Source organism: Leiobunum rupestre, chromosome 7 (assembly GCF_980474605.1).
Source record: "Leiobunum rupestre chromosome 7, qqLeiRupe1.1.hap1, whole genome shotgun sequence".
Lineage (NCBI taxonomy): Eukaryota > Metazoa > Arthropoda > Arachnida > Opiliones > Sclerosomatidae > Leiobunum > Leiobunum rupestre.
The window spans coordinates 36,146,069-36,171,473 of record NC_143390.1 but is presented as its reverse complement, the minus strand read 5'-3'; the positions used below and the strand labels follow the sequence as shown (position 1 = coordinate 36,171,473).

General features: G+C 37.4%; 1 protein-coding gene across 3 annotated transcripts in view; it reads left to right on the top strand.

Annotated features, from left to right (window-relative positions):
- The window catches only part of RSG7 (Regulator of G-protein signaling 7), a 60,587-nt gene that overhangs the window by 11,256 nt on the left and 23,926 nt on the right, over window positions 1-25,405 (top strand). For all 3 annotated transcript variants that reach the window (XR_016482323.1, XM_090181048.1, XM_090181047.1), the window contains exons 2-3: window positions 370-466; window positions 19,799-19,849. Coding sequence is in view for 2 of the 3 variants with exons in the window: in XM_090181048.1 (XP_090037174.1) it covers window positions 370-466; window positions 19,799-19,849 (148 nt within the window). In the remaining variant the exon portion in view is untranslated. The remainder of the gene's footprint in view (window positions 1-369; window positions 467-19,798; window positions 19,850-25,405) is intronic.

Here is a 25,405-nt window from a genome sequence, read left to right as displayed (position 1 = left end):
TTTTACCTTTAATTTTTTTGGGAGCTGAAATTTTATTTTTTAGCCTTGGTAAATATAATTTATTTTAAGCCTTGGTAAATATAATTTATTTTAAGCTTTGGTAAATATAATTTATTTTAAGCCTTGGTAAATATAATTTATTTTAAGCCTTGGTAAATATAATTTATTTTAAGCCTTGGTAAATATAATTGCATTTAAGCCTTGGTAAATATCATTTATTTTAAGGCTTGGTAAATATAATTTATTTTAAGCCTTGGTAAACGTAATTGATATTAAGTATGATAAATGTAATTAATTTTAAGCCTTCGATAAATGTAATTTACTTTAAGCCTTGTTACATGATATTGAATTGCGTGTATCTTCTTTTAGATGGAGCATATCGTAGACCGGATGCAAGATGAGCAGTGCGGAGTGCCGGTGAAAACTGTCAAAAGTTTCATGTCCAAGATACCCAGCGTCTTCACCGGTATGTTTATATCTAATTTAATTTAAGAAAAATATGAATAAGTGCGGTTCCAACGAAGCCCAGAGGACAATAAACCGATTCCGAAAGAAGATCCTTTCTCAGAGATAAAGACATTGGAGGTCCAATTTTTAATACCCGAAGTTTAACTAGATGGCGCCAATAATCTGAAACGTAGAATTTGTGAATATTCTTAAATCCCCGAATAAATATCATTTTTTTCTTATTTCTTGTAGAGGGAATTTTCATTTGGTTTTTTTTTACATAACACTTTGCTTCGTAATTATATTACCCTAACGCCAAAAAGATTGAAATTGGCGCCATCTAGTATAAACAAAAGCATTATAATCGAACCTCTAAGGGCTTCCCTCTAAATGTTTGTTTCCCTGTAAGCACATTGAGAATCGGTCTATGACCTTTCTATAAATACGGCAAAGCTTTGGTCTCGTGCAATTGAAACCTACGTACATAGCTTAGAGCATTCAATATTTTGATAAAGATTAGGAGTTCTAAAATAAATCTTTTTAGCGCGTGGGTGTAGTTCAAAACAGAGGCTGTACTTTCTTCTCTGCCCGTATAACCTTTCTTTAATTCTTCCCATCTATATAGTTAAAAATGAATTTGTCCTTCTTGTCTTGACACCCACGCGTGGGGTAGATAGAAATTAACGTGAACTGAAATGAAAAGCGTAGAAAGAAGAAGGTCGTGTAGCCTTTGAGTGTAGTATTAGGTAGGGTGTATTTTTCCGTATGGTGGCAAAATGAGGTTTTCCGCCTCCGTAACCCGAAGCATCCCTCCGCCAACTCCGCGTATCTCTCGCTCTCTTTTATTTTACGAGATTTCCCATTACAGCTCAGTCAATGGCAGGGAGGCCCCCTTTGAGCTTGGCACACGCATTGTACCCTTTCTGTCGCCAGGGGCTTTACGCTACATTTCGGTTTTTAAGGTTGGCCTTTTTTTAATCAAAAATTAGGCCGTGACCTTTCTCGAATATGACACTTATCGCTGCTCTTTTTGAGGGTATGAAAAGAGCTCCGTTTTTGACACTAACGGAGTCTATAAAAGGATTTATTTACAGGCTATTATTTTTTTAATAATTTCGTGTGTGGTTTTTCAACGAATTGTGTCCTAAACTCTACCTTTTTTAGTCAAAGTCAAAGTATTTTATTATTTTAAGTTAAGTCGGTTGTCAAAGGGCCAAGTCTTCAAGCGACTTATAGCACTTTTTTTGTAATTGATAAAATTAACAATTTTGTTTATTAATAAAGAAAAAAAACAAACAAACCAAACATTAATAAAATTTAAAAAACCCCAAAAAGGGAAATTAACAAAATTGAAAAAAATTAAAAAAAAGAACAAGAGTACAGACAGAAACGAAAAAAAAACCAATAACTCATTCACATTATATAAAAAAGGTCTTAGAAGATTAAATTCATTTATGACCTACATGTAAAAGCTATTTAGTATTGTGTTTTTAAAAAAACTTGTGACTGCGTTTATAGTACATGTTAAATAAAATAACTCCTTGGTAGAAAACAGATCTAAGTTTTTAAAAGTGTTAGTAAAAGTATAATGCTTAATTGACGAGGGAGTAGACACAGGTGTAACGCCATCGGAGGCCTAATTTAAAATACTCTAAACCATACCAGATGGCGCCAGCAGTCTGGAACGTAGAATTTTTTAAATAATACGAAAACCTAAAAATGTTTTATGTACAAAATTTTTCCTTAATTGAATTTTTGTTTATACTTTTTACATAAAACATAACTTAAATAGTATTTCTAGTATAATTTAAATAAAGCGATAAGTATTAGTTGCCCTTTCCGCCAAAAGATTTTAAATTTGCGCCATCTAGTATAGAGAAAAGCATTAAAATTGAAACTATAATGCAGGGCTGATAAATCAGTCACTAAAAGTAACTTTTTTCAAATTTGGTCACTAAAAGTCACTTTTTTAAAATCAGTCACTAAAAGTCACTTTTTTAAAATCAGTCACTAAAAGTCACTTTTTTAAAATCAGTCACTAAAAGTCACTTTTTTAAAATCAGTCACTAAAAGTCACTTTTTTTCAAATTTGGTCACTAAAAGTCACTTTTTTTCAGTTTGATAGGTTTTCTCATCAAAAATATTTTTCAGAGTGAAATTTCTTAGGGAACGTTACTAATAATCTAACAAAAATGGTTAATTTAACTCAGATATATCATAACTCTATTTTTAAATTAAGTATATTTTCCCTTCAAGGTCGATTATCTTATTTCTACCCCTATAATTTAATTACTAATTGTGTTTAAGGAAATATAAGAAAACACTACTTTTAAGAAATAGAAAGTTACTATTGCAAAAACGGTGATTTTTACTTTAATAAACTGTTTATTTTAAGTGACAATTAATTGCGTATCGACAAGACGCTTCGAAAGTGGCTACGTCCCGAAACCTTGAGTAGTTTTAAATATTTTAATAAAAATAATACCATGAAGTATCCGTCGTTGTGAAAATTTTATTAATTTTAAATTATATATTAACCATGGTAAAAACTTTTAACCTATATGATTGGCTAGTCAATATTTTCACTAAAATGTAGGCTAACCTTGGACGAATAATTACTGGACTAGAAAACTAAGCAAAATCCCCGGTTCCACAATTTGCATCGCCCGTCAGCGCTCCTACCGAAAGGATCAAGAAATATTTATATCCAAATACAAAACACGTGCGTACAAATGGGCTCCATTAAGTTGGCCCGCGAGGGATTAATTTAAAAATATTCGAAATTAACATATTTTGAATTACTCGAGAACGGTATGGTGCAAAATTAAAATTTTGATGGTGCATTAGGGTGGATAATGGGTGCTATTCAAATTTTAAAGAAACGAGAAGTCGCGGGCTGCATTAAGTTGGCCCGCGAAATTTCAAATTTGAATAACTCGAAAACCGTTTGGTGCAAAATTAAACTAAGTTCGGTGCATTTGAGTGCACTCTTGGTGCAACATGATAAGCTATTTTTTGGTCAGAATATCAATATATCGCGGGCTGCATTAACTTGGCCCGCAAAATTATTTTTTTTAATTACCATTAAACGGCTGCGGTGCAAAATTCGAGAGTGACGGTGCATTTTGGTGCATTATGGGTGCAACATGATAGGCTATCAAAATTTTTAATTAAATAAGGACGCGGGCCAACTTAATGGACCCGTAAAGATGTCAGATGGCCGGCATTCCGTCGTATGTTCTGCTGTTTCAATAGAAGTGAGGCTTTTGGAATTTTAATAGGCTTTAGATTATTCAGTAATAATTGTATTGGAATAAAAATGAAATGATTTAATTAATTTAAATAGGAAGTTCGCTGTCATGTTTTTGTATATATAGTTTGTGTGAAGGTTTAAATATATTATAAATTTAAAAATGCCTAGTCAAAATGGAAATAAAGGTGTAAGCTTTGACGACAGTGACGAGCTAAGAACGCTAGGCCTAACGTCGTCGTATTGGGCACGTTTTTATTATTTGGATAGAAATCTTTCCAATACTTGACACTACGGCGCTGCTGTAAAAGCACCAAGTGCGTTATTTGGTTTCGAGTCCAGTAATTATTCGTCCATGAGCTAACACTGACAAGGAGAGTACCCGAGGTGTTTATGGCCAATTTTGTTCAAAGTCGGGCGTAATGTAGACCTATATGAGATATGAAATTTACCAAAAGGAGACTTTGCACTATCCATTCGATTTGCCATGGCAACCGTAAATATTTTTGACCACATAAAAAAAAATATGATTGTTTCCTTATTTAACCCAAAAATGTTCCAATTTACTCAAACTTTATGAAATTTACCTAAATGTGGTCCAAATTACCCATTTCGTGATTTTAAATTTAAAAAAAATTCGTACAGGGTAAACCGAGAAAATCCCATGCTTTTTTAAATGGATATTTTTTGTTTTAAGTGGTCAAAAATATTTTCGGTTGCCATGGCAAAACGAATGGGAAGTGCAACGTCTCATTTTGGGAAATTTCATATCTCAAATAATTCTAAATTACGCTTGACTTTGAACAAAATAGGCAATAAACACCTCGGGTACTCTTATTGTGAGTTACAGCACTGAAAATGGCTTATCTCTAAATTTTCGTTTTCCCCCAAGTAATTTGTGAATCGTCCTATTTTCCAAATATAATTCTGTGATTTTTCGAAGTGAATTCCCCTTTGGCTTCTCGGCGAAGTTCGATTCGTCTTCGCTAGAGTTTTCTTACGTGTCGATGAGAATAAAATTAAGACGAATCGGCACTTATACACCAGCTTATTTCTCCTCGTAAAAGAGGGGCCATCGTGGTGGTGGCGTGTGAAAATATTACAAAGAACAGTCATAAAAAAGTAGCGTTACTTATTTGAAAGGGGCGGCTCCAACAGTCATAAATCGAAGACGATTCGTGGAAGAATAAACCTAAAACCGCTTTCCGTGTGAGTTTTCTCCTCCGCCATAGTCGATCCGTATATCTCGTTTCCAAAAACGGTTTTCCCGCGTTCCTAACACGCTGCCCTTTAAATTTGGTCGTTCTTATAGGTATCCGGGAGGCGCTGTCAACTTGACTTGGCAATGACCCGCGGAAAGAGGCCAAAACCCCTGTCACGCGACTTCACCGTGAGGCGCCGTTTAACTGAGATTCTGAAATTCGCCAACACCGAAAAAAATATTTCACCGCAGTCATGCTCGCTCGACTGGCTGATTACTCCCGGTAATCTTTGTACACGCTTACTTAAGTACGTAATGTTGGCGTAATACGAGTACTCTTCACGTACTCTCGGCGTATTCAGTGTAATAATAATTATAATCAGCTAAGCTAATACCCAAGGCCTCACCTTAGCACCAAGTCATCTATATAGCGACTTTTAATGCAGGTGGCCGGGGTATACTGCTTAGGAGGGTGGTGGCAAGCTCTTCATACCACGAGAGCCAACAGCTCATTACACTTATTATTACCATAAGTGGATAATAAACGTAAGTATGACACATAATGAAATGATAGTCTGTCGTGGACCGATTGCGAAATAGGAAGTTTCCGAACAGGAAATTCATCCCTTCCTACTCTTTCCGTGGCAAAATAGTTGGTTAGTTTGATGGCGAGCCAGAAAGGCTCGCGTTTAGGTTTGAAATTCGAAAAAAACTAACTTCTGAAATGGAGCCAGTGTTTATAATAGTTATATTTATTTTCCAATTCAATAATTAATTATTATTTTCCGAAAGTAAGCGTTATTTACACTTTAGAAAGCATTTAAATTTTCAATAGGCCTTGGCTGGTCCGTCGAAAAGGGTGCCGGCGGACCGTCGGCGATTTTCAGGGCTCCTCCAATAACAAGGAGCAGTTCGCGGAGAGTTATCAATCCGTCGGTACGTAATGATTTACGTTGTCATTGGCGAAACAGACTATCATTAAAAAAAATTCATTGGGTGAATAGGAAGTGTCATACTCATGTTTATTATCCACTTATGTTATTACGGTTATCTTCAAGAAGGATAAATTTAACCTCGGCGTAGTCTTTACGTAATAATTTTAATCTTCACGTTATCTTTACGTAATAATTTTAATCTTCACGTTATCTTTACGTAATAATTTTTATCTTAACGTTATCTTTACGTAATAATTTAAATCTTCACGTAGTCTTTACGTAATAATTTTAAGTAGTCATTACGTACTCGTGGTAATCTTCAAGTAGTCATTACGTACTCGTGGTAATCTTCAAGTAGTCATTACGTACTCGTGGTAATATTAAAGTAGTCATTACGTACTCGTGGTAATCTTCAAGTAGTCATTACGTACTCGTGGTAATCTTCAAGTAGTCATTACGTACTCGTGGTAATCTTCAAGTAGTCATTACGTACTCGTGGTAATCTTCAAGTAGTCATTACGTACTCGTGGTAATCTTCAAGTAGTCATTACGTACTCGTGGTAATCTTCAAGTAGTTATTACGTACTCGTGGTAATCTTCAAGTAGTCATTACGTACTCGTGGTAATCTTCAAGTAGTCATTACGTACTCGTGGTAATCTTCAAGTAGTCATTACGTACTCGTGGTAATCTTCAAGTAGTCATTACGTACTCGTGGTAATCTTCAAGTAGTCATTAGGTACTTGTGGTAATCTTCAAGTAGTCATTACGTACTCGTGGTAATCTTCAAGTAGTCATTACGTACTCGTGGTAATCTTCAAGTAGTCATTACGTACTTGTGGTAATCTTCAAGTAGTCATTACGTACTCGTGGTAATCTTCAAGTAGTCATTACGTACTCGTGGTAATCTTCAAGTAGTCATTACGTACTCGTGGTAATCTTCAAGTAGTCATTACGTACTCGTGGTAATCTTCAAGTAGTCATTACGTACTCGTGGTAATCTTCAAGTAGTCATTACGTACTCGTGGTAATCTTCAAGTAGTCATTACGTACTCGTGGTAATCTTCAAGTAGTCATTACGTACTCGTGGTAATCTTCAAGTAGTCATTACGTACTCGTGGTAATCTTCAAGTAGTCATTACGTACTCGTGGTAATCTTCAAGTAGTCATTACGTACTCGTGGTAATCTTCAAGTAGTTATTACGTACTCGTGGTAATCTTCAAGTAGTCATTACGTACTCGTGGTAATCTTCAAGTAGTCATTACGTACTCGTGGTAATCTTCAAGTAGTCATTACGTACTCGTGGTAATCTTCAAGTAGTCATTACGTACTCGTGGTAATCTTCAAGTAGTCATTACGTACTTGTGGTAATCTTCAAGTAGTCATTACGTACTCGTGGTAATCTTCAAGTAGTCACTACGTACTCGTGGTAATCTTCAAGTAGTCATTACGTACTCGTGGTAATCTTCAAGTAGTCATTACGTACTCGTGGTAATCTTCAAGTAGTCATTACGTACTCGTGGTAATCTTCAAGTAGTCATTACGTACTCGTGGTAATCTTCAAGTAGTCATTACGTACTCGTGGTAATCTTCAAGTAGTCATTACGTACTCGTGGTAATCTTCAAGTAGTCATTACGTACTCGTGGTAATCTTCAAGTAGTCATTACGTACTCGTGGTAATCTTCAAGTAGTCATTACGTACTCGTGGTAATCTTCAAGTAGTCATTACGTACTCGTGGTAATCTTCAAGTAGTCATTACGTACTCGTGGTAATCTTCAAGTAGTCATTACGTACTCGTGGTAATCTTCAAGTAGTCATTACGTACTCGTGGTAATCTTCAAGTAGTCATTACGTACTCGTGGTAATCTTCAAGTAGTCATTACGTACTCGTGGTAATCTTCAAGTAGTCATTACGTACTCGTGGTAATCTTCACGTAATCTTTATTTACTCATATTAATCTTCACGTAGTCTTTACGTACTCATTGTAATTTATGTATAATCTTTACGTACTCATTGTATAATCTTTACGTACTCATTGTATAATCTTTACGTAATCATTGTAATCTTTGTATAATATTTACGTACTCATTGTATAATCTTTACGTACTCATTGTATAACCTTACGTACTCATTGTATAATCTTTACGTAATCATTGTAATCTTTGTATAATCTTTACGTACTCATTGTATAATCTTTACGTACTCATTGTATAATCTTTACGTACTCATTGTATAATCTTTACGTAATCATTGTAATCTTTGTATAATCTTTACGTACTCATTGTATAATCTTTACGTACTCATTGTATAATCTTTACGTACTCATTGTATAATCTTTACGCACTCATTGTATAATCTTTACGTACTCATTGTATAATCTTTACGTACTCATTGTATAATCTTTACGTACTCATTGTATAATCTTTACGTACTAATTGTATAATCTTTACGTAATCATTGTAATCTTTGTATAATCTTTACGTACTCATTGTATAATCTTTACGTACTCATTGTATAATCTTTACGTACTAATTGTATAATCTTTACGTAATCATTGTAATCTTTGTATAATCTTTACGTACTCATTGTATAATCTTTACGTACTCATTGTATAATCTTTACGTACTAATTGTATAATCTTTACGTAATCATTGTAATCTTTGTATAATCTTTACGTACTCATTGTATAATCTTTACGTACTCATTGTATAATCTTTACGTACTCATTGTATAATCTTTACGTACTCATTGTATAATCTTTACGTACTCATTGTATAATCTTTACGTACTCATTGTATAATATTTACGTACTCATTGTATAATCTTTACGTACTCATTGTATAATCTTTACGTACTCATTGTATAATCTTTACGTACTCATTGTATAATCTTTACGTACTCATTGTATAATATTTACGTACTCATTGTATAATCTTTACGTACTCATTGTATAATCTTTACGTACTCATTGTATAATCTTTACGTACTCATTGTAATCCTTACAATCATTGATTAATATTCGACTAATTTTTAAAATCATTGATTAATCTTCGACTAATTTTTAAAATCATTGATTAATCATCGACTAATCTTTACAATCATTGATTAATCTTTGAATAATCTTTACAATCATTGATTAATCTTCGACTAATCTTTACAATCATTGTATAATCTTTGAATAATCTTTACAATCATTGATTAATCTTCGACTAATCTTTACAATCATTGTATAATCTTCGACTAATCTTAATAATTATTGTATAATCTTCGAATAATCTTTACAATCATCGTATAATCTTCGACTAATCTTTACAGTTTACTCTACCTTACATTTTCCAATTTTTATTAAAATACACTCTCTCTAGTGCTAACTTCGAGAAAGTCCTCGGTCGATCTCATAAAGACCTTCTACGGCGGATCAATGAGTTCCACGTTTTTTGGCTGATACTAGCGCAGTCGATTGAATTTTAAGATGTTGGACAAAAACGCTACGACGCAAAAAAAAGCATAGATAGGCTTTATACGATATTTTAGCGCTTGCCACCCCTAGTGAAAACTAGACTATAGGCTAACGGCAATTTTAGTTATATACCATTTAACCGAACCCCAATCGACCAGAAAACATTTTGGACGTCATACACTGTAATAGATATTGGCACTTTTTCATACCCTAAAAGGTATATATCTTTTTTCCAACCCAATCGCGGATTTCGATTAAGTGAGCTTTACGTACGATATCTATAGATACGATTGCTCTAGATACAATATCCTCTAGGTTACGACTAGAGACTTCCCACCGTATCAAATAATTCCGATCGCATTTCCCTTTACATACCGAATTGAAAAGATATATTACGATACTAAAACAAGAGTCACGGACATTTGAGTACACACAGTCCTCCTGATGTGTTAAGTACATCTGGCATATTAAATTTAAATTTAAAACAAATTTACAATATCGCTGTACGCTTAACAAGCGCATTATAACAACCTAAGATGAGTATTTACGAAAGGGAGCGCTTTCCCAACCACCCTCTTCATTAAGAAGAATATTTCCATCAGCCATTCCTAAAAAAAGCTCACTAAGCAACAAAAACCCAAGAGAAGAATTATATATATCGATCACCCTTTCTTTAAGAACAATATCCCATTCAACGACGTGTTACTCACCCCGTGAAAAATCCGTTACAACCCTTTCTCAATAAACATGACCATTGGAAAGAGTAAAAAGTAACACTTCGCTACTAAAACTAGCACCTGATTAAAGCTATCCAATTTCTGATGCTCGCGCTCGTGTCATTTTCCCCCTAGTAAAAACCAGCCTTTAGGCCTAACGGGGATTTTTTTGCGTCGATGCTCGCCCTCGTGTCATCTCCCCCGTTGCAAAAACCAGCCTTTAGGCCTAACGGGTATTTTTTGCGTCGATGCTCACCCTCGTGTCCTTTCCCCCGTAGTAAAAACATGCCTTTGGGCCTAACGGATATTTTTTGCGTCGATGCTCACCCTCGTGTCCTTTCCCCCGTAGTAAAAACATGCCTTTGGGCCTAACGGGGATTTTTTGCGTCGATGCTCACCCTCGTGTCATTTCCCCCGTTGTAAAAACCAGTCTTCAGGCTTAACGTTTTTTTTATGTCGATTCTCGCCTTTGAGTCATTTTCCCCCTTGTGAAAACCAGCCTATAGAGTGAAATAATTTATTTCTTCTGCTTTGCGCAAAATTTAGGCATGCGTTTCCAATGGGCCAACTTTGTTAGTGGAATAAAATTCGTTCAAAGATGATTTTGCTTTTCGACTCACTATAGTAGTATCCGAAGTACAGACTTGGTAGAGTGTGAAATCTTCGACAAATAAACTACTGAACTCGAATTTAGAAGGCGAGCTTGGTTCTTTTAGAGTAGCGGCGTTTGTAGTGCCACCTAGGAGCAACAAACACAAGGAGAACGCAGCTAGCTTTTAAATACGCTAACGCAGGGTTGCGTACAAATTTCATTGGACGAGCCTTTACGCTGAACGTTTTACAGGCAGGGAGGGAAGACAATTTCGGAATTTTCCCCTTCCGACGGCAGCAAGAAAATGCACGACTTTTGCGTTCTCCATGTGGGGGGTGCTGTGTTTGTTGCTCCTAGGTGCCACGGTGTCCGATATCGGGAAGATTTTCACTCAATAGGTGATTATGAAAAAGAATTGCGCGCAGAGGCTCACGGGAGTTGGTTATTTTTTGACAAAGCGTCGGCTGCTTAAATTCGTCTGCACCTACCGAGGCCCGCGGCCGTCCGCGTTTAGTAAAAAGCACCAACCACGGATTGATTGTTTGAAAAGTTAGTATTTTTTAAAATTATTTAAAATACATAAAGTTAACAAATTTATTATATATTTTTTTATTTCTTATAGTTCTAGACCAAGTATTGATAAAGAAACAAGCCCAATTTTAATAGAAGACACAAGGTTATATTTACATACATGTTTCCATTATTCCTGAAAATGAATTAAAATCAATTTGGATAGAATTTAAAAATATTTCATTTAATAAATCAATTACCTTAATTTAACGACTTTGCAAACTTCTCTCAAAACGAAAAAGGAAAAATTGAACAATGAAATAATAGAAATATCGCTAACCCTTGCCCAACTAGCCAGACGAATTTTCAAAAAGGGCCAATTTTGATACTTTCAACTTGGTAGTACTTAACCAAATCACGTGACCACCGATATTTTTCATAATCACCTATTGTAAACAAGTGACTAATATTTATTACTTCGTCATGCAAGGTTTTGCAAAAATGGGGATTGGTAATCAAAATACTGCCCGCAAATATTCAAAATACTTTATAAATCAAACACTGCGAGTTAATACACGTCTTACACAAAAACTAGCGAAAAATAAACGTCATGTACTTAATGAATTACAGTCTCGTTTTGAAGGCCGAAAAGATTTAAATGAAGAGACGGTTTTGCCATTATACCGCATAATCTACATCTCTAATGCATTACACTTCCCCCATTTTTTAAAAGCGCATCTAGGTGAGTTGGGACTTAAGTAACATTTAATAGGAGAGTGTATGCTTAGGGCTCTTAATGGCCATTTTATAATGGAAGCCGTTGTTTCAGAGATGGAAAGGGTACTCTCTTTTCATTCTTATCTTTTTTTTGGGGGGGGGGGATGTTTCTCCCGTCAACAGGGTTAATAAGCGACGCTCAACCCTTTTCCAGGGATGTAAAGTAAGGTAACTATACTTTTAGGGGAGTGTCTGAGAGATCCCCCGATGATTAATATTTATCCGGTGGATGGCGCGCCTGACTTGACAAATCACTCCGCGACTGAAGAAAACGCTTCGTATCACTTAAATATACTCGAAAGAGAGTGGCGGCCTCTTTCGGGATGAAAAGCGGCAAACGAAAAATGGCAATCTGAGAAAATTACTTTAATATTTTTCCTTTATTCTTGTCCCGCGTATAGATAAAAATATTGCCTCCGAAACCTTCCTCATCCACCGCGCGTTTTTCTCGTCCTAAATAGGTGACTTTGGAAGAGTCGAGGTTAAACGGGGAGACGGGAAATATACTCACTTAAGGTCCTGTTTAATAAATGCCCTTTAAATCATCGCGTGGTATTTCCTCGTTTTATTATTTATTCAAATCTCGTCTTTCATTGGTCCAGCATGTCAGCGAGCCAATGATTGAAAGCGACCGGGAAAAGAGGAGACTTTCCGAGGGCTATAAGCGTTCGATTTTATCTCTTCCACATGGATCGCCGCTATATATTGGCGACGATATATAAAATTCAAATTTACGAGCGGCCCGTTCCTCTTATTACTTGGATCGTATAAAATCTTTCTTTTTTCTCTCGGCGCGCGTTTCTCTCTAAGATCTCCGGAGCTTTCAAAGTTTTTATTATCATTATTTCGCGAACCTTTCGTATTTTTCCCGAGCTTTTTCTCGATTTTTCTCTATTTCGGAACAAAGACATTTCTGTCCAAGGTTCTATTCTGTGTTTTTTTTTGTCTTTGCCATCAACGGACTTGTATCTCGAAGGCGGGGCCTAAAGGGGGCCAACCAGAAGAAAGGGTGTCCATCGCATTAGGATCTCTTTTTTAGATAAACTGAAAAAAAGACTTATTTTAGGGGGTACTTCAATCTAAAGGCTAGAGTTATTTCCAACGTTCTTGGGAGATTAAGGACTAACCGTTTCTTAATGTCGTGGATGAAAATAAACAAAAAAGTTGCTTTATCACGAAAACGTTTAATTATAAATATACTCGAATTGATTTTTTGTTTCAGCGTGATTGGAAGCGAGCCAGGTCTTGAATTTTTCAAGGTTTTTGTTCGGGCAATCTATTAGCAATTCAAATTCCGCTTTATACTGGAAAAAATCGACTTTGTTCGTGTCTTTTTCTTCTTGGGCAAATTAAAATATTTGCCCAGTATTTTGTCTGTCGTATTTTTAAAATCTCAATGGCTTTAGTTTTCGTAGTAATTAATTTTGCGGTCTAGGACCGTTTCATTTTAATTAGTTCCCAGAATGTATTTACTTTTACTTAGGGATAATTAATCTGTTGACTCAATCGCGTCGGCAAATTTCAGTTTTAGGGATCCAATGAGATACCAGACTGATTTAGAGCGTGAGGTTATTCTAAAGGACTGTTGACTTTCATACGTAACATGCTGCGAAGTCACTCAATATACAGGGTGTTTCAAAACGTGATGCAAAAACTTGAAGGAGTGAGTTGAGAAGTATGCCTGTTTTTTCCTACTATAGCCTATGGAAGTAGGCTGCAACCAGCGCAAAACCAAGCAGAAAATGGTCAAAAAAAATTTCGGTTGCTTTGGCAAATCGAATGAGTAGTGCAACGTCTACTTTTGGGAAATTTCATATCTCATATAGGTCTATATTACGCCCGACTTTGAACAAAATCGGCAATAAACACTTCGGGTACTCTCCTTAATTGTGAGTATAGTCCTAGTTTCCGCACGGTTTTTGATTATTTGTTTGGATAAAAATTAACCACTTATTTTATTTTTATCCATAACTTACAATTATCCGAAAATATTAATTAATTTTTGCATATTAAATCGCTGTTTATCCATGGATGATATCATATGTAACATAATCACTCATAAGTATGCCATAAAAGCATTTTCCTAATGAAACCTTGTTCACGGGATATGACGTAAATTACGTCACTTACAACTCCGTGACGAAATACGCGTCATCAACTTTACTGATGGGAAACGGAAGTTAGTGAGAATTCCTCGCGCGTTTCTGGCTTTGCCCATGTCAAGTTTAGTTCGTGCCTCGAGATCACATGATTTCATTTCCATGGTAACCTTTTATAGCGCAAGGATTATAAGAATTTTGGCATTTTTAGGTCCGCTCAATGTATGTTCCGCGTGAAACAAGGTCTCATTGAATTTTTTTCAATGGAAATATTATACAGAGGCATACTTATGAGTAATTATGTTACATATGATAATATCCATAAATAAACAGTTAACCAAAATATTTACGATTAATCGAAATTTTGTCAGTTAATTTTTCTGTTACGCAGAGCTCTAGGTTAAAGTTAGTTTAGGTTTGATTTAATTAATTTACTGTAATATCATTTGTATTTCGCTTGCAAATTTTCTTTGGCTTACGAGAGGACTCTAGCTTCTGGTAAACACGGTGTCTAATACTTTTTGGTAGGCCAAGTTAGTCAATTTAAATTTTGAACGCCCCATATTTATCTCCTAAAGCTAGAAAAATATTGGGATTAATTTTTATACTTCTTGTAACAAATTCCAATAGAATTTTGAAGATTTTAAAAGCTAACTCCAATCGTTTCCACTAATTTTATTATGTTTCGGAAACCCCTTGAGGGATTTAGGAGAAATTTTAAAATGTAAGTTAGGTTACATCCTAGCTGGCTTACTCGATAACGTCACCAATTCGTTGATCCAGAATAAATATGGAAGTTCACATAATGTATTATCGGATGTTTAATTTGGAGTTTTGTACGGAATGTTTTCTCTAGATGTAATTAGCGAGTTTACGTATATTCTTTAAATGAAGTTGAACCCCGAGTGTCCATGGATGGTTTTCTTGTTCAGGAGGGGAGAGGGGGGGGGTAGGGGAGTTTGTAGCGACTAGCGAGAGAGGGCCCGCAGTCTTGTAAACCGTTTCCTAATTTAAATGAATTAGCATAGCGGAAGAAAAGCGGCCGTAGCGACGTTCTCCAGTTTGGAGGATCTCTTTGGGGTGGGGCTAATTAAATTAAGCCCGAAACGGATTAACTAATCTTTGAACCCCGCGGAACTCCGACCGCCCTCTTGTTTCTCCAATTGGCCGTGAAAGTTTATCGCTGATTGCGGAGGGACCCAAAATGAGGATGTATCTTAACGACTAATCTTTTTATCAAGCGAAAGTCAAAGCTTTGTATTCCACTGATAACTACATTCATTTGAACTACCGAGACTAAGAATCATGTAGAATCGATGGTAGAGTATAAACTCTACTTCATTAGTGATATAATTGGATTTAATAATCAATTGAACGTGACTTTATGGCTAAAATATTTCAACAGTGGCGCTATCTATTAAAATAATTGAGTTATATAATTAATATAATTAATTAGGGATTAAATCCAAGGCGTTCCCTCTTTTATTTGTAGGGGGGGGGGTACTTGCAAGTTTTTAGAGTTCAAGGTAGAGTTGTAAGTCTGAAATTTCCCGCTCGGAAAATGACCGAGGCCTTTTTTCCTGAACAGTTTCTGTATTTTTCCGAAAAAAAGAAAGAAAAAGTTATCATTCCATGATTAGTCTAATATATTGTTTACAAATTTAAATAAAGCGGAATTTTCGCCTCATTTTGTCGAATCCAAAAGTAAAACTAAACCTCTAGACTAGTTTAGAATAAAAACAATGAAAAATAAATATGTGTTTCAATTTTTTTTCCGTTTTGCGGAAAATTTACCGGAAATTTCTCCACATTGAACTTTTCCGGAAAATTAACAACTCTAGTTCAAGGTCATTAACATTTCGGTTCCATCTGGAAAAATGTGAGAGATAATGACTCCTCCTTAACCCCCCATGGCTTAGTCCTAGGCTTAAATACCTCCCTTTCGCGAGGATAATAAACTAAAGACTAGGGCAGTGTGAGTACTCAAACATCATCGAGTACTCGACCTCAAATAAGTAATTGGAGAATTCTCGTCGATTACCGAGTACCAAAAAATTGCATATTCGGGTACCCGATTACTCGTTGCTTCAAAGTTCAAAAAGGGGGTTTTACAACTTTTTGGGAGGCAATAAACGGTACCTACAAAGTTTTTTTTCAGCATTGAAAGTTACTTTATACTCCTTTTAAAGTTAAATTCATAAATACTTTAATAAAACCAGCTCCTAATCAAGTACTCGATAAACCGATTCGTTAAAAATTTTATTCGAGGTTTATTTTAGTTACTCGACTCGAATAAGAGAAAGTTTCCCCTTAATCAAGTACTCGATTACTCGACTCGACTTCAATACTACTCGATGAAAAAAAATTGATGCTCGATATCCGACTCGATTGTCTAAAACCACTAATCGCACAGCCCTACTAAAGGCACTTTGTTTTAAAGTATTCTAGCAGGTAAATGAAACGAATTTTTTAAATCAATGATATATTTAGTGTTGAGAACTCGTGGTTTTCGGCGGCCGTTCCTCTGGATTGAACAGAGATCGCGTGCCGAAGTTGATTAACATTTTATTAATGTCCTTCGCTTTATTTTTGTTGCCGTGGAAACAAGCGGAAGCAAACTCAACTGGTTTACGTCGGACAAAGCAGCCACGCGGCGTACAGCGCTTCTGAATAAATCCTTCGCCGTGTTTTATTTCGAGGTTTTGCGGATCGTTATTCGGCTCGGCGTCACCATGTGATTTGACTAAATTAGACCTAACGTTAAGGTTGATTATACCTATATAACTTATCCGGACTTTGAATTCGATATAATAGAGTATAACAAACTGTACAGGGTGTTTCAATCGGTTAAGCAAAAATTTTAATGAGTTGTAGGGGATTATAGTTGAAAAGTATGCCTGTTTTCCCCCCCTTTTTCCGACGATGAGTTAATAGAGCGCCAGAGAGCTTCAAAGTGTGGCCTACTAGCCCCTGGAAGTAGGTTGCGACAAGCGTAAAACCAAGCAGCAGGGCAATGCGAACATTAAGGTAGGCCACACTTTTAAAGCGCTCTGGCGCTCTTTTAACTCATCGTAGGAAAATGGGGAAAAAAACAGGCATACTTTTCAACTCACCCCCTACAACTCATTAAAATTTTTGCTTAAATGATTGAAACACCCTGTATATAATAAGACTTTGGCATAGAGGCGTTTGAACTTCTGTTGCTATAGACGCATTCACATATTGCCTACAGGGAAATATGCAAAAAGGGGCGAAATACACCCGAGGTACCTTCCTATTTAATAATGTTTGAGGTAAATGGCGACACTATAAAATTTATGAAAAATAAACTTTTTTAAAAAAAAGTTATTTATTAATTACTAAATTATAGTACTTTAAATTCTTATTAAAAATATATAGTTTTTGTAATTTAAATAAACTATTAATTTTAACAGTAGTTAACACTCTCTGCCATAGATGGCACTATAATACAATTTTAAACTATCCAATCAGGGAAGATAATTCGGTATTTTAAATCCCGACAAAACCGTTGTCAACTGAAAACTTTCAACCAATCGTTGAAAATCAAAATTATGACGCCATGTTGCTATCAGAGCGCCATCTACTAACAAATAACGCCATCACCACGTTACCTCGGATGAATTTTACCCCTTTAAAGTGGTCTCTGCCCCTTAAAAATTGTAAATCGATCTATAATGATTAAGTCCTTTGTTTTATTACGCGTTTAACGGGTACTAACTCGGTATCTTCGGTCTCTGAACGAAGGAAGGAATTTCGACCGCGAGCTGGAATCCTATTTCCATGATTGCGATTCGATCCCACGAACTAGTCGCGGCCTCGACGCCATGTTAGGCTTTTAATCTACTCCTCAATTTTCTAATTTGGATTCGCGGTGACGTTCGCGTCCGGGGATCTTTGCTCCGCTAATTGCGTTGTACTTGTTGTCGTCCTTATGGACGGACGTTTTCGGCGACTGAACTTTCCAAACCATTTCCAATTCTTTATTTCGTAAATTCACCCACCAAAAACGAATGGTTTTGTTTATCCGAAGTGTTGGTTTTGGTTTGGAACCAATTTTACTACTCCCCAGCACCACCGTACCATTAACCTCGAGGGGTATGTGGGCGAAATATTTCGAAATGTTCTCGTTCATTTTCCGTTCACGGTAATCAGCCATCCCTCAGAGCCCTAAATGAGTCTCTTACGAGTGGTGATTGAAAACGGTTCTCCGAAACGTGAATGCCTATTCATTGTCGAGTAATGGACAAAGCGACTTTCGGAAGGCGAAAGGGATATTTCCCAATTTCTCTGAAAGCGCGTTAACCCCTCGTGGAGAGAACGATGGGTGTTGTCCTCGCGCGGGTGTCGGTCAATCGCGGCCTCTTTCCGGACAAGCGTTTCGAGACCATTTCCGCTTTGGCTCTCTCGTTCAATCTCCTCCTCTCTCCGCCACCGCGCGCTTCCAACCGAGCGGAGCCCTGACCCCGGCCGACCTTTCATTCAAAGAGCCGCCAGAAGGTGAAGGCCATCCTTGTTGCGCTCAGGTGTCTCCCTTTTATTGGTCGTCCTAGTGACGAGGGTAGCCACCCGCCCGTATGGCGGCTCCCCGTTGCGCGGAGGGTTTTTGTCTTCTTTACATCTTTCGCGCCTTATCCACTTACATCAAGCGATAACTACCCTAAAAGCGCCGATTCTCTTACCCTCGTTGTAATTCATACGCGTTTGTTTAGTTTCGCTTACAGTTTCTGGTTTACATACTCCAATTTCGGATAAAAATAGTGTTGTAAGTCGGAAAATTTTCCGAGAGGGAAATTTTCCGGAAAATGACCGAGACCTATTTTCCGGAATATTTTCCGTATTTTTCCGAAAAAAACTAAAAAAAAGTTATCATTCCATGATAAGTCTAATATATTGTTTGCAAATTTAAATAAAGCAGCATTTTCGCCTAATTTTTTCGAATCTGAAAGTAAAACCAAACATCTAGACTAGTTTAAACTGATTAACAGTGTAACATTACTACATTAGTAATGTTTTTTACTATGTTTACTGATATTAGACATTTCATATCGATAAAAAGTTAAAAACATTAAAAACCCTTTGTTTCAATTTTGTATTTTTCCGATTTGCGGAAAATTTTCCGCATATTATTTTTCCGGAAAATTAACAACACTAGATGAAAATCAATAGCATATTTCGAGTTAACTATATGAAAAATACACGCGGGTACGTGACTCGGCTCCTCAGTTCTTTATTAATAATTCCAAAGAAGCCTTCCAGGAGTAAACTTTTCAAATTGAAATATCTCGCGAAATTCTTCCCCTTTTTTTATTATATAATTTTTTTAACAGTTTTCATTTTTACAATAAAAGTTATCACGTATGCGGGCTGTAAAGCCTTTTATTATTTTAGTTTCCAAATCTCTCGGCTTTACTTTTTTACGATATCTTTTGGTTTAAAAGGGGAATTTTCGGGGAATCCCGAATTTTTTCCGGTCCATTTCGTAATTGGCTAGAGTGCTTTCGGCTTTTTTATTATTTTTTTTTTGGAAAAAGGCCTCTCGCATCAAGTTCACTCGGAAGAAATCGTAAATTTCAATTTGTATTCCCATCTACAGTAGACTGTCGCCTATCCAAGTTTTTCTAAAACTACTTTTCTTAAAAGCCATATAGAGGCCTATAAAGATTAAGGTAATCCAGATGCCAACATTTGGGGTCTATAAGTATGGTTTTTTTTTTACGGTTGAATAGTCAAATTATTAAGCTTATACGCGTCTAAAGGGTTAATATTTATTCTTTGTTTTTTTTTTCAGGTTCAGATTTGGTGATTTGGATGATGAAGAATTTGGATATCGACGACCAAAGTGAGCTATTGTTTTTACCAAAGATAATATAGACCTCCCGTACCTTAGATTCGAATTCTGATAGCTTTACGATTGACGGTTTTGTAACGAAGCTATTACCCACTTCCGGCACGTGACCTCCGAAAAATGGGCCTCCAACGCGATCGGTTGATGTAGGGTTACCATGGTAACTATGGAGCTAATGTTTTCGGAGTTCCGGCAAGAAGTGGGTAAACGCTATTGACGCGAGGCAATTATTTCCAATCCAGGGTACGAGATTTAATAATCTTTTGTTTTGGCTAAATTACGCGGTAAAAACTAACTAAGAGGCTACGCATTCATTGTCCCAGAAACCGTAAACCCTTCTAAGCCCTTAAAAAATGCTATTTAGAGCCTAGTGTGTACGGTCGATACCGTAACCAACGTCGGATAACTGAGAATGTCGTATTTTTGTAGCGACCTTTCCACCACCATTAAAAGAAGGGGTTGTTGGGTGGGTTTGGGGGGAGTAAGCCCTTTCAGAAGCGGACAGATATGTTGGTCAGATGTTTCCGAGAAACTCGGCACCATCGGCGTACGCTTACTTCGGCTTCGCTCCTCACTGCCTCTTATTAAATTGCTCCATTAGAAGTTTCTTAAGCTAGTTAGTCTTAGTTATCCTCACACCGCGAACCGAAGGCGACCGGCCTTTTTTATATCGTTTTATCTCGGCGGATTTCCTACTCGCCGCCGCTGTCTTGTCTTCGCCACCATTCTCCTTTTGGCTTCGGAGACTCCCGAAGAAACCGGACCGCACCCTTCCACCGAGCGAACTTTACCTCCCAAAACGCGCTTCGAGCGAAGTGTCAGTTGATTCGAAAGCGATCGGAGGCTGCGAGGCCCTTTGGGCACTCTTTCTCTCTCTCTCTTTTCGCTTGGCCTGCAAATTTGGCAACGAATGTTCTTGGTAAGAATGCGGACCTAAGCGTATTTAATTATCCTCCCACACCATTCCACCTAGTCCCGTTCCCCGCTCGTAACGCCTTCGTCCGGAACCGCGAAGTCTTTAAAGTCACGCTTTGCTTTTGGATCGTTCGCGCGCGTGGACCTTGTTTCACTTTCCTTTTTAGCCACGCATTTTCCCCGGATTTTTTGCGGCCTTTCCGCCAGCACTTGGGTAATTGTACATTATTCGCTTCTCGCTTAATAATGGACGCTGTACCGAATGGTTGAGTACCGTTGAAGATGGGAATGATTGCGGAGATAAGCGTTATTTGTTATTATTAGCGGCATACCACTTTAGCGGTATACCTCAGACTTGTAGTATATTAAGTACGAGATCAGCTCCAAATCTTTTTATTCGATTTTCCCGACCGTACAAACTTTGGTCTATTTTTGATCTACGAGCCCCTGTAGAAGTGTTCCGCACGCGTCGCTTTGCTGTTCGGAAAGAAGTCGCCTTCCAGGGATTTTAAACTTTCATATTGATACTTTCGGTGAACCGTGTAGTTCGTGGCCGGAAGGAGGGTGGGATGTTGAAAACTTGAAATGGGGGACTCATTCGTCCGTACTCTTATTCGAGAAGGACCTCTAAACCTATTGACCCGGATTGTAGCGAAGGCCCTCGGACCCGACGTTGCGCGCGCCTCCTTCCATTTCATCCTAGTCGCTCTCTAAGCTCCAGGGAGTTTTCCCCATCTTCGTTCGATTGAAGCTAGTTTCCTTAGCGGTTAAATTACCCTGTCCCCCCTCTCTCTTTATTGATCCAGTGATGGAGCGGCTAGGAAGTCGTGGGGTGGGCGATTTCGCGTCTGCTCGTATAACACTGCATTATAGGCCGATGATCGGGCCAACAGTTCGGAGCCGCCAGTTTCTGGGCCTATTATGCCTAATTGCCTTCGCTTTTCCACTCTCTATTTAACCTTTTCTTCTCAGTTTCCATTTTTCATTATTCCGATAGCTATTATTTCGAGATTCTGTTGCCGGGGCTTTTCTTCACCCTTCTATAACCGCCACCTAGCGACAATTTTAAGAAACGTGAATGGTATTTGGCCATTTCGCCTTAATTAATAAATGATTGAAATTTTTCACTTCTCACCAACATAATGTAGCCTATTTCATTTGGGCCTTCCTCTCTAGGCCCTCTAGGGTCATTTGTATCTCGAAAGTATTCCGCGCGTAGAAACTATAAGGGCCTATTACGGCTCTAAAGTCAGAAGGTTATACTGTATCTCTTAAGAGAGGTCATTAAAATGAATTTTGGACTTTCGTAGGCACTAGGAATTTTACAACGCGAGCTCATTTCTGACGCTCTCACAGCGTCACGGCTCAAAATTAACTCCATCTAACTACGTAAAATGGAAAAATTCTATTCCTTTGGGATATTTACTTAAATAAATTACAAACCATGTAATAGTTTTAGAAAGTTAGTAATACGAAGTATTTAGCGTTGCACGGTTTTTTCTTCCGAAACTTGTTTTATAAAATCATTGGTACATATTTCAATTAAAATAATAAATAGCATAGCCTCCCCAAACGAATATTGGTATGAATATTTTTTAAATTTAGTGTTCCTCGTTTCCCCCAAAACGGAACCCAAAAGCTCTCTAAATAATCGAGATATGGCAGGAATCCATACCTCTCCTTAGAATGCTTAACTTGGCAGATTTTCGTCTCGACGTGACTGACGCTTTTTTTGACGTAACTATGTAAAATCTAGGAGCAACAAACACAGCACCCCACACAAGGAGAACGCAACCCATCAAAAGACGTGGGTTTTCTCGCGTACAGTTTTCATTGGTTAGACGCTTTAGCGCCTGCTGCCGTCGGAAGGGGAAAATTCGGAAATTGTCTCCCCCCCCCGCCTGTAAAACGTTCAGCGTATCGTCCAATGAAATTTGTACACAACACTGCCTTAGTGTGTTTAAAGGCTAGCTGCGTTCTCCTTGTGTTTGTTGCTCCTAGGTTAAATTAACCAAACAACAACGTGAGAGGGGAGCGCGTGCAAACAGAGTCGTAGTGAGGGGGGCAGGGGGGGCATACGCCCGGGGCGCCTACGGTCAGGGGGGCGCCAAAGAAGCGCCTAAAGTATTAAAGCGGATATTGGAAACTTGAAATTTTTTTAATATATCAATTAAATTGTAATATATTAATATTTATTTTGTTATTGATAATGATTAAGTTTCGTTTAAAAACAAGGAATTTTATGGTGGAAATTGGGGCCGGCGTAGGCGGGGGGGGGGGGGGCAATTTTGGAGTTTGGCCCTGGGCGCCAAATAACCTCACTACGCCACTGCGTGCAAAGGGAATTTTTTCTATCGTAGGCGGGGCCAAGGCCGTCAGCGTGATCTTACCATACGCGATACGGCAGGATAAGCATTCCAAGTAGAGGTATGGATTCCTGGAGATGGATACTTTAAGCGATATATTATACCCTTCTGCTAAAACGTATAGCACGAAACGGAAACTGCAGTGGAGAAGGAATTAGAGAAGTGAGGTGCACTAGCGTCTTTCACTGGTTCTTCCGCCCTGTTAGTTTTTTTTTACTTTCTCTTTTCATTTGCGGAGGAAATTGGTGTCTGGCAATGTTGTCTCTTGTTAAAGGGGCGGGTTTCGACGCCGACAGAAGCCGAACCATTTCTTTCTTCTCGGAGCAGACCCGCCTTCTAGTTCCGCTTTCTCTCGGTGGATGGCAGCGCGAGACGGAGAAAGGCCTATTTTAGAGTTCGCCGTTGATAAGGACCTCTTTGCTCGCTGCGCGGTCCATTTTATCTTCTTCAACTCGGAGGGGGGAGGGGACGCTCTTGTTAATAATTGGAATCCGCCGATCTAATAGGTCGGAACCTAAATCAGTCGTGTTACAAAGCTAGATCCGGGAATGCTTATTAGCTACATTTTATTCCGGGTTTAACCCAGAGATGGGCAAAAACCGAATTTTCCGAGCTCACTGCGGCTCGCGCTCTTTAATATTGAGCTAGATAGCGGCACTCGCGCTAGCGCTCTTCTCTTTTTTTTGCCGGAGAGTGGAGCTCGCGCTCTAAAATAGCTCTCGCACTATTTGGAGCTCAGAGCGCGCCCACCTCTGGTTTAGCCTTATGACTTCATTTTACTCTAAGTCTCTCTAAGAATTCTTCCCTTGATAGTGAGAATTCTCACTTCTCAAAATTTTTACGGTCCTTCTCACAGGAGGTGACGTCATCTCTTCTCACGAGTTCTCTTGAAAAGAGTGAGAATGCCTCCGAGCATTCTTACCGGGTCAAAATTATAAATAAAAATGGCGGCTAATATTCTAGTCAGTTTACTTGATGCTGAAGAAAATAAACAATATTTTTGTGGACGAAAATGAATTTCAGAGAAAACCGAATGTTAAGTTAATTTATAATGAAATATTTCCTTTTAAATTATATATAAAATGTTTTCTTCCTTCAGATATTGTCGTGAAATCGTGTAAAATAATATTTATGGTCAAAGGCTTAGTTTACAACGTTCGTGGCATTGTCGTTCACCGCCATCTTTAGAAGAATCTTTTTACATTTGACACTTTTTAGCGAGTTTTCACGGGGAGAAAAATTCTCACGAAGAACTCTTCTCAAGAGAAGAATTCCTTCTTAGAATTTTGCCGCGCCCCTGGTAAATAGTTGGAGTAAAAAAGGAGTAGGATAAATATTTTTTTCAAAATGACCTCGTAATTTACCGTTTCAGGGTAATTTAAAATTAATTCCTAAATGTATATAATTTCGTTTTGCCACAAAACATAAAAAAAGGATAACGAAGCTGATAATTTTATTAAGAAACCAAAAGAAATACAAAAAATACTCTTATTTTTATCTTTTTAAATTACTCCGGTATATTAAATGGGTCAATTTACTCTGGTAATTACAATTTTCGTATTGTTTTACAAAAAATCGTAATTTACTGTTACCCTGGTAAATTACTGCGTAAATTACCTAGACAAATTACCAATTCGTATTCCTAATTTGAACTAATTTTGAACAGGCTTAAAACGTGTAGTCGTAACAACCTGGAACAGCCTAAAAGATTCTATAGTGCAGCGTAATTCTTAACTTTGTAAAGGGGGAATAGATCGTTATAGAGTAAAAAGGGTACACTTTTAGTCCGAGATCTGGCTAAATGAATCCTCCTAATAGTGTAATTTTTAGTTTTCAAGACCGCACTTTTTAAACTTTTGTTGATCAATTAACCTTTTAATCAAAGATAATATAAAATTCTGACATCTTTCTGATTGACGGTTATGTGGCGAAGCGTTTACCTTCCTCCGGCACGTGACCTCCGAAAAATCGGCGTCCATCGGTTGCTGGTGGGCGCTAGCTATAGTTGGTTACCATGGTAACTATAGAGCTAATGCTTTCGGAGTTCCGGCAGGAAGTGACGTGAAGAGCTATTTCGCATCTAGGGAACGAGGTTTATATTATCTTTGTTTTAACCAAGTACACTGTTTAGGCTAATAAAAATGTTTAATCAAAAGTTGTATAATGTGAACAAAGCTTAATTCCCGGGAAAAATTGCAAATATATAATCCTATAATAGCTTTCACCCCCCTCTTTAAGGCTTTGGGTACTATAATCTAAAAGCACTGTT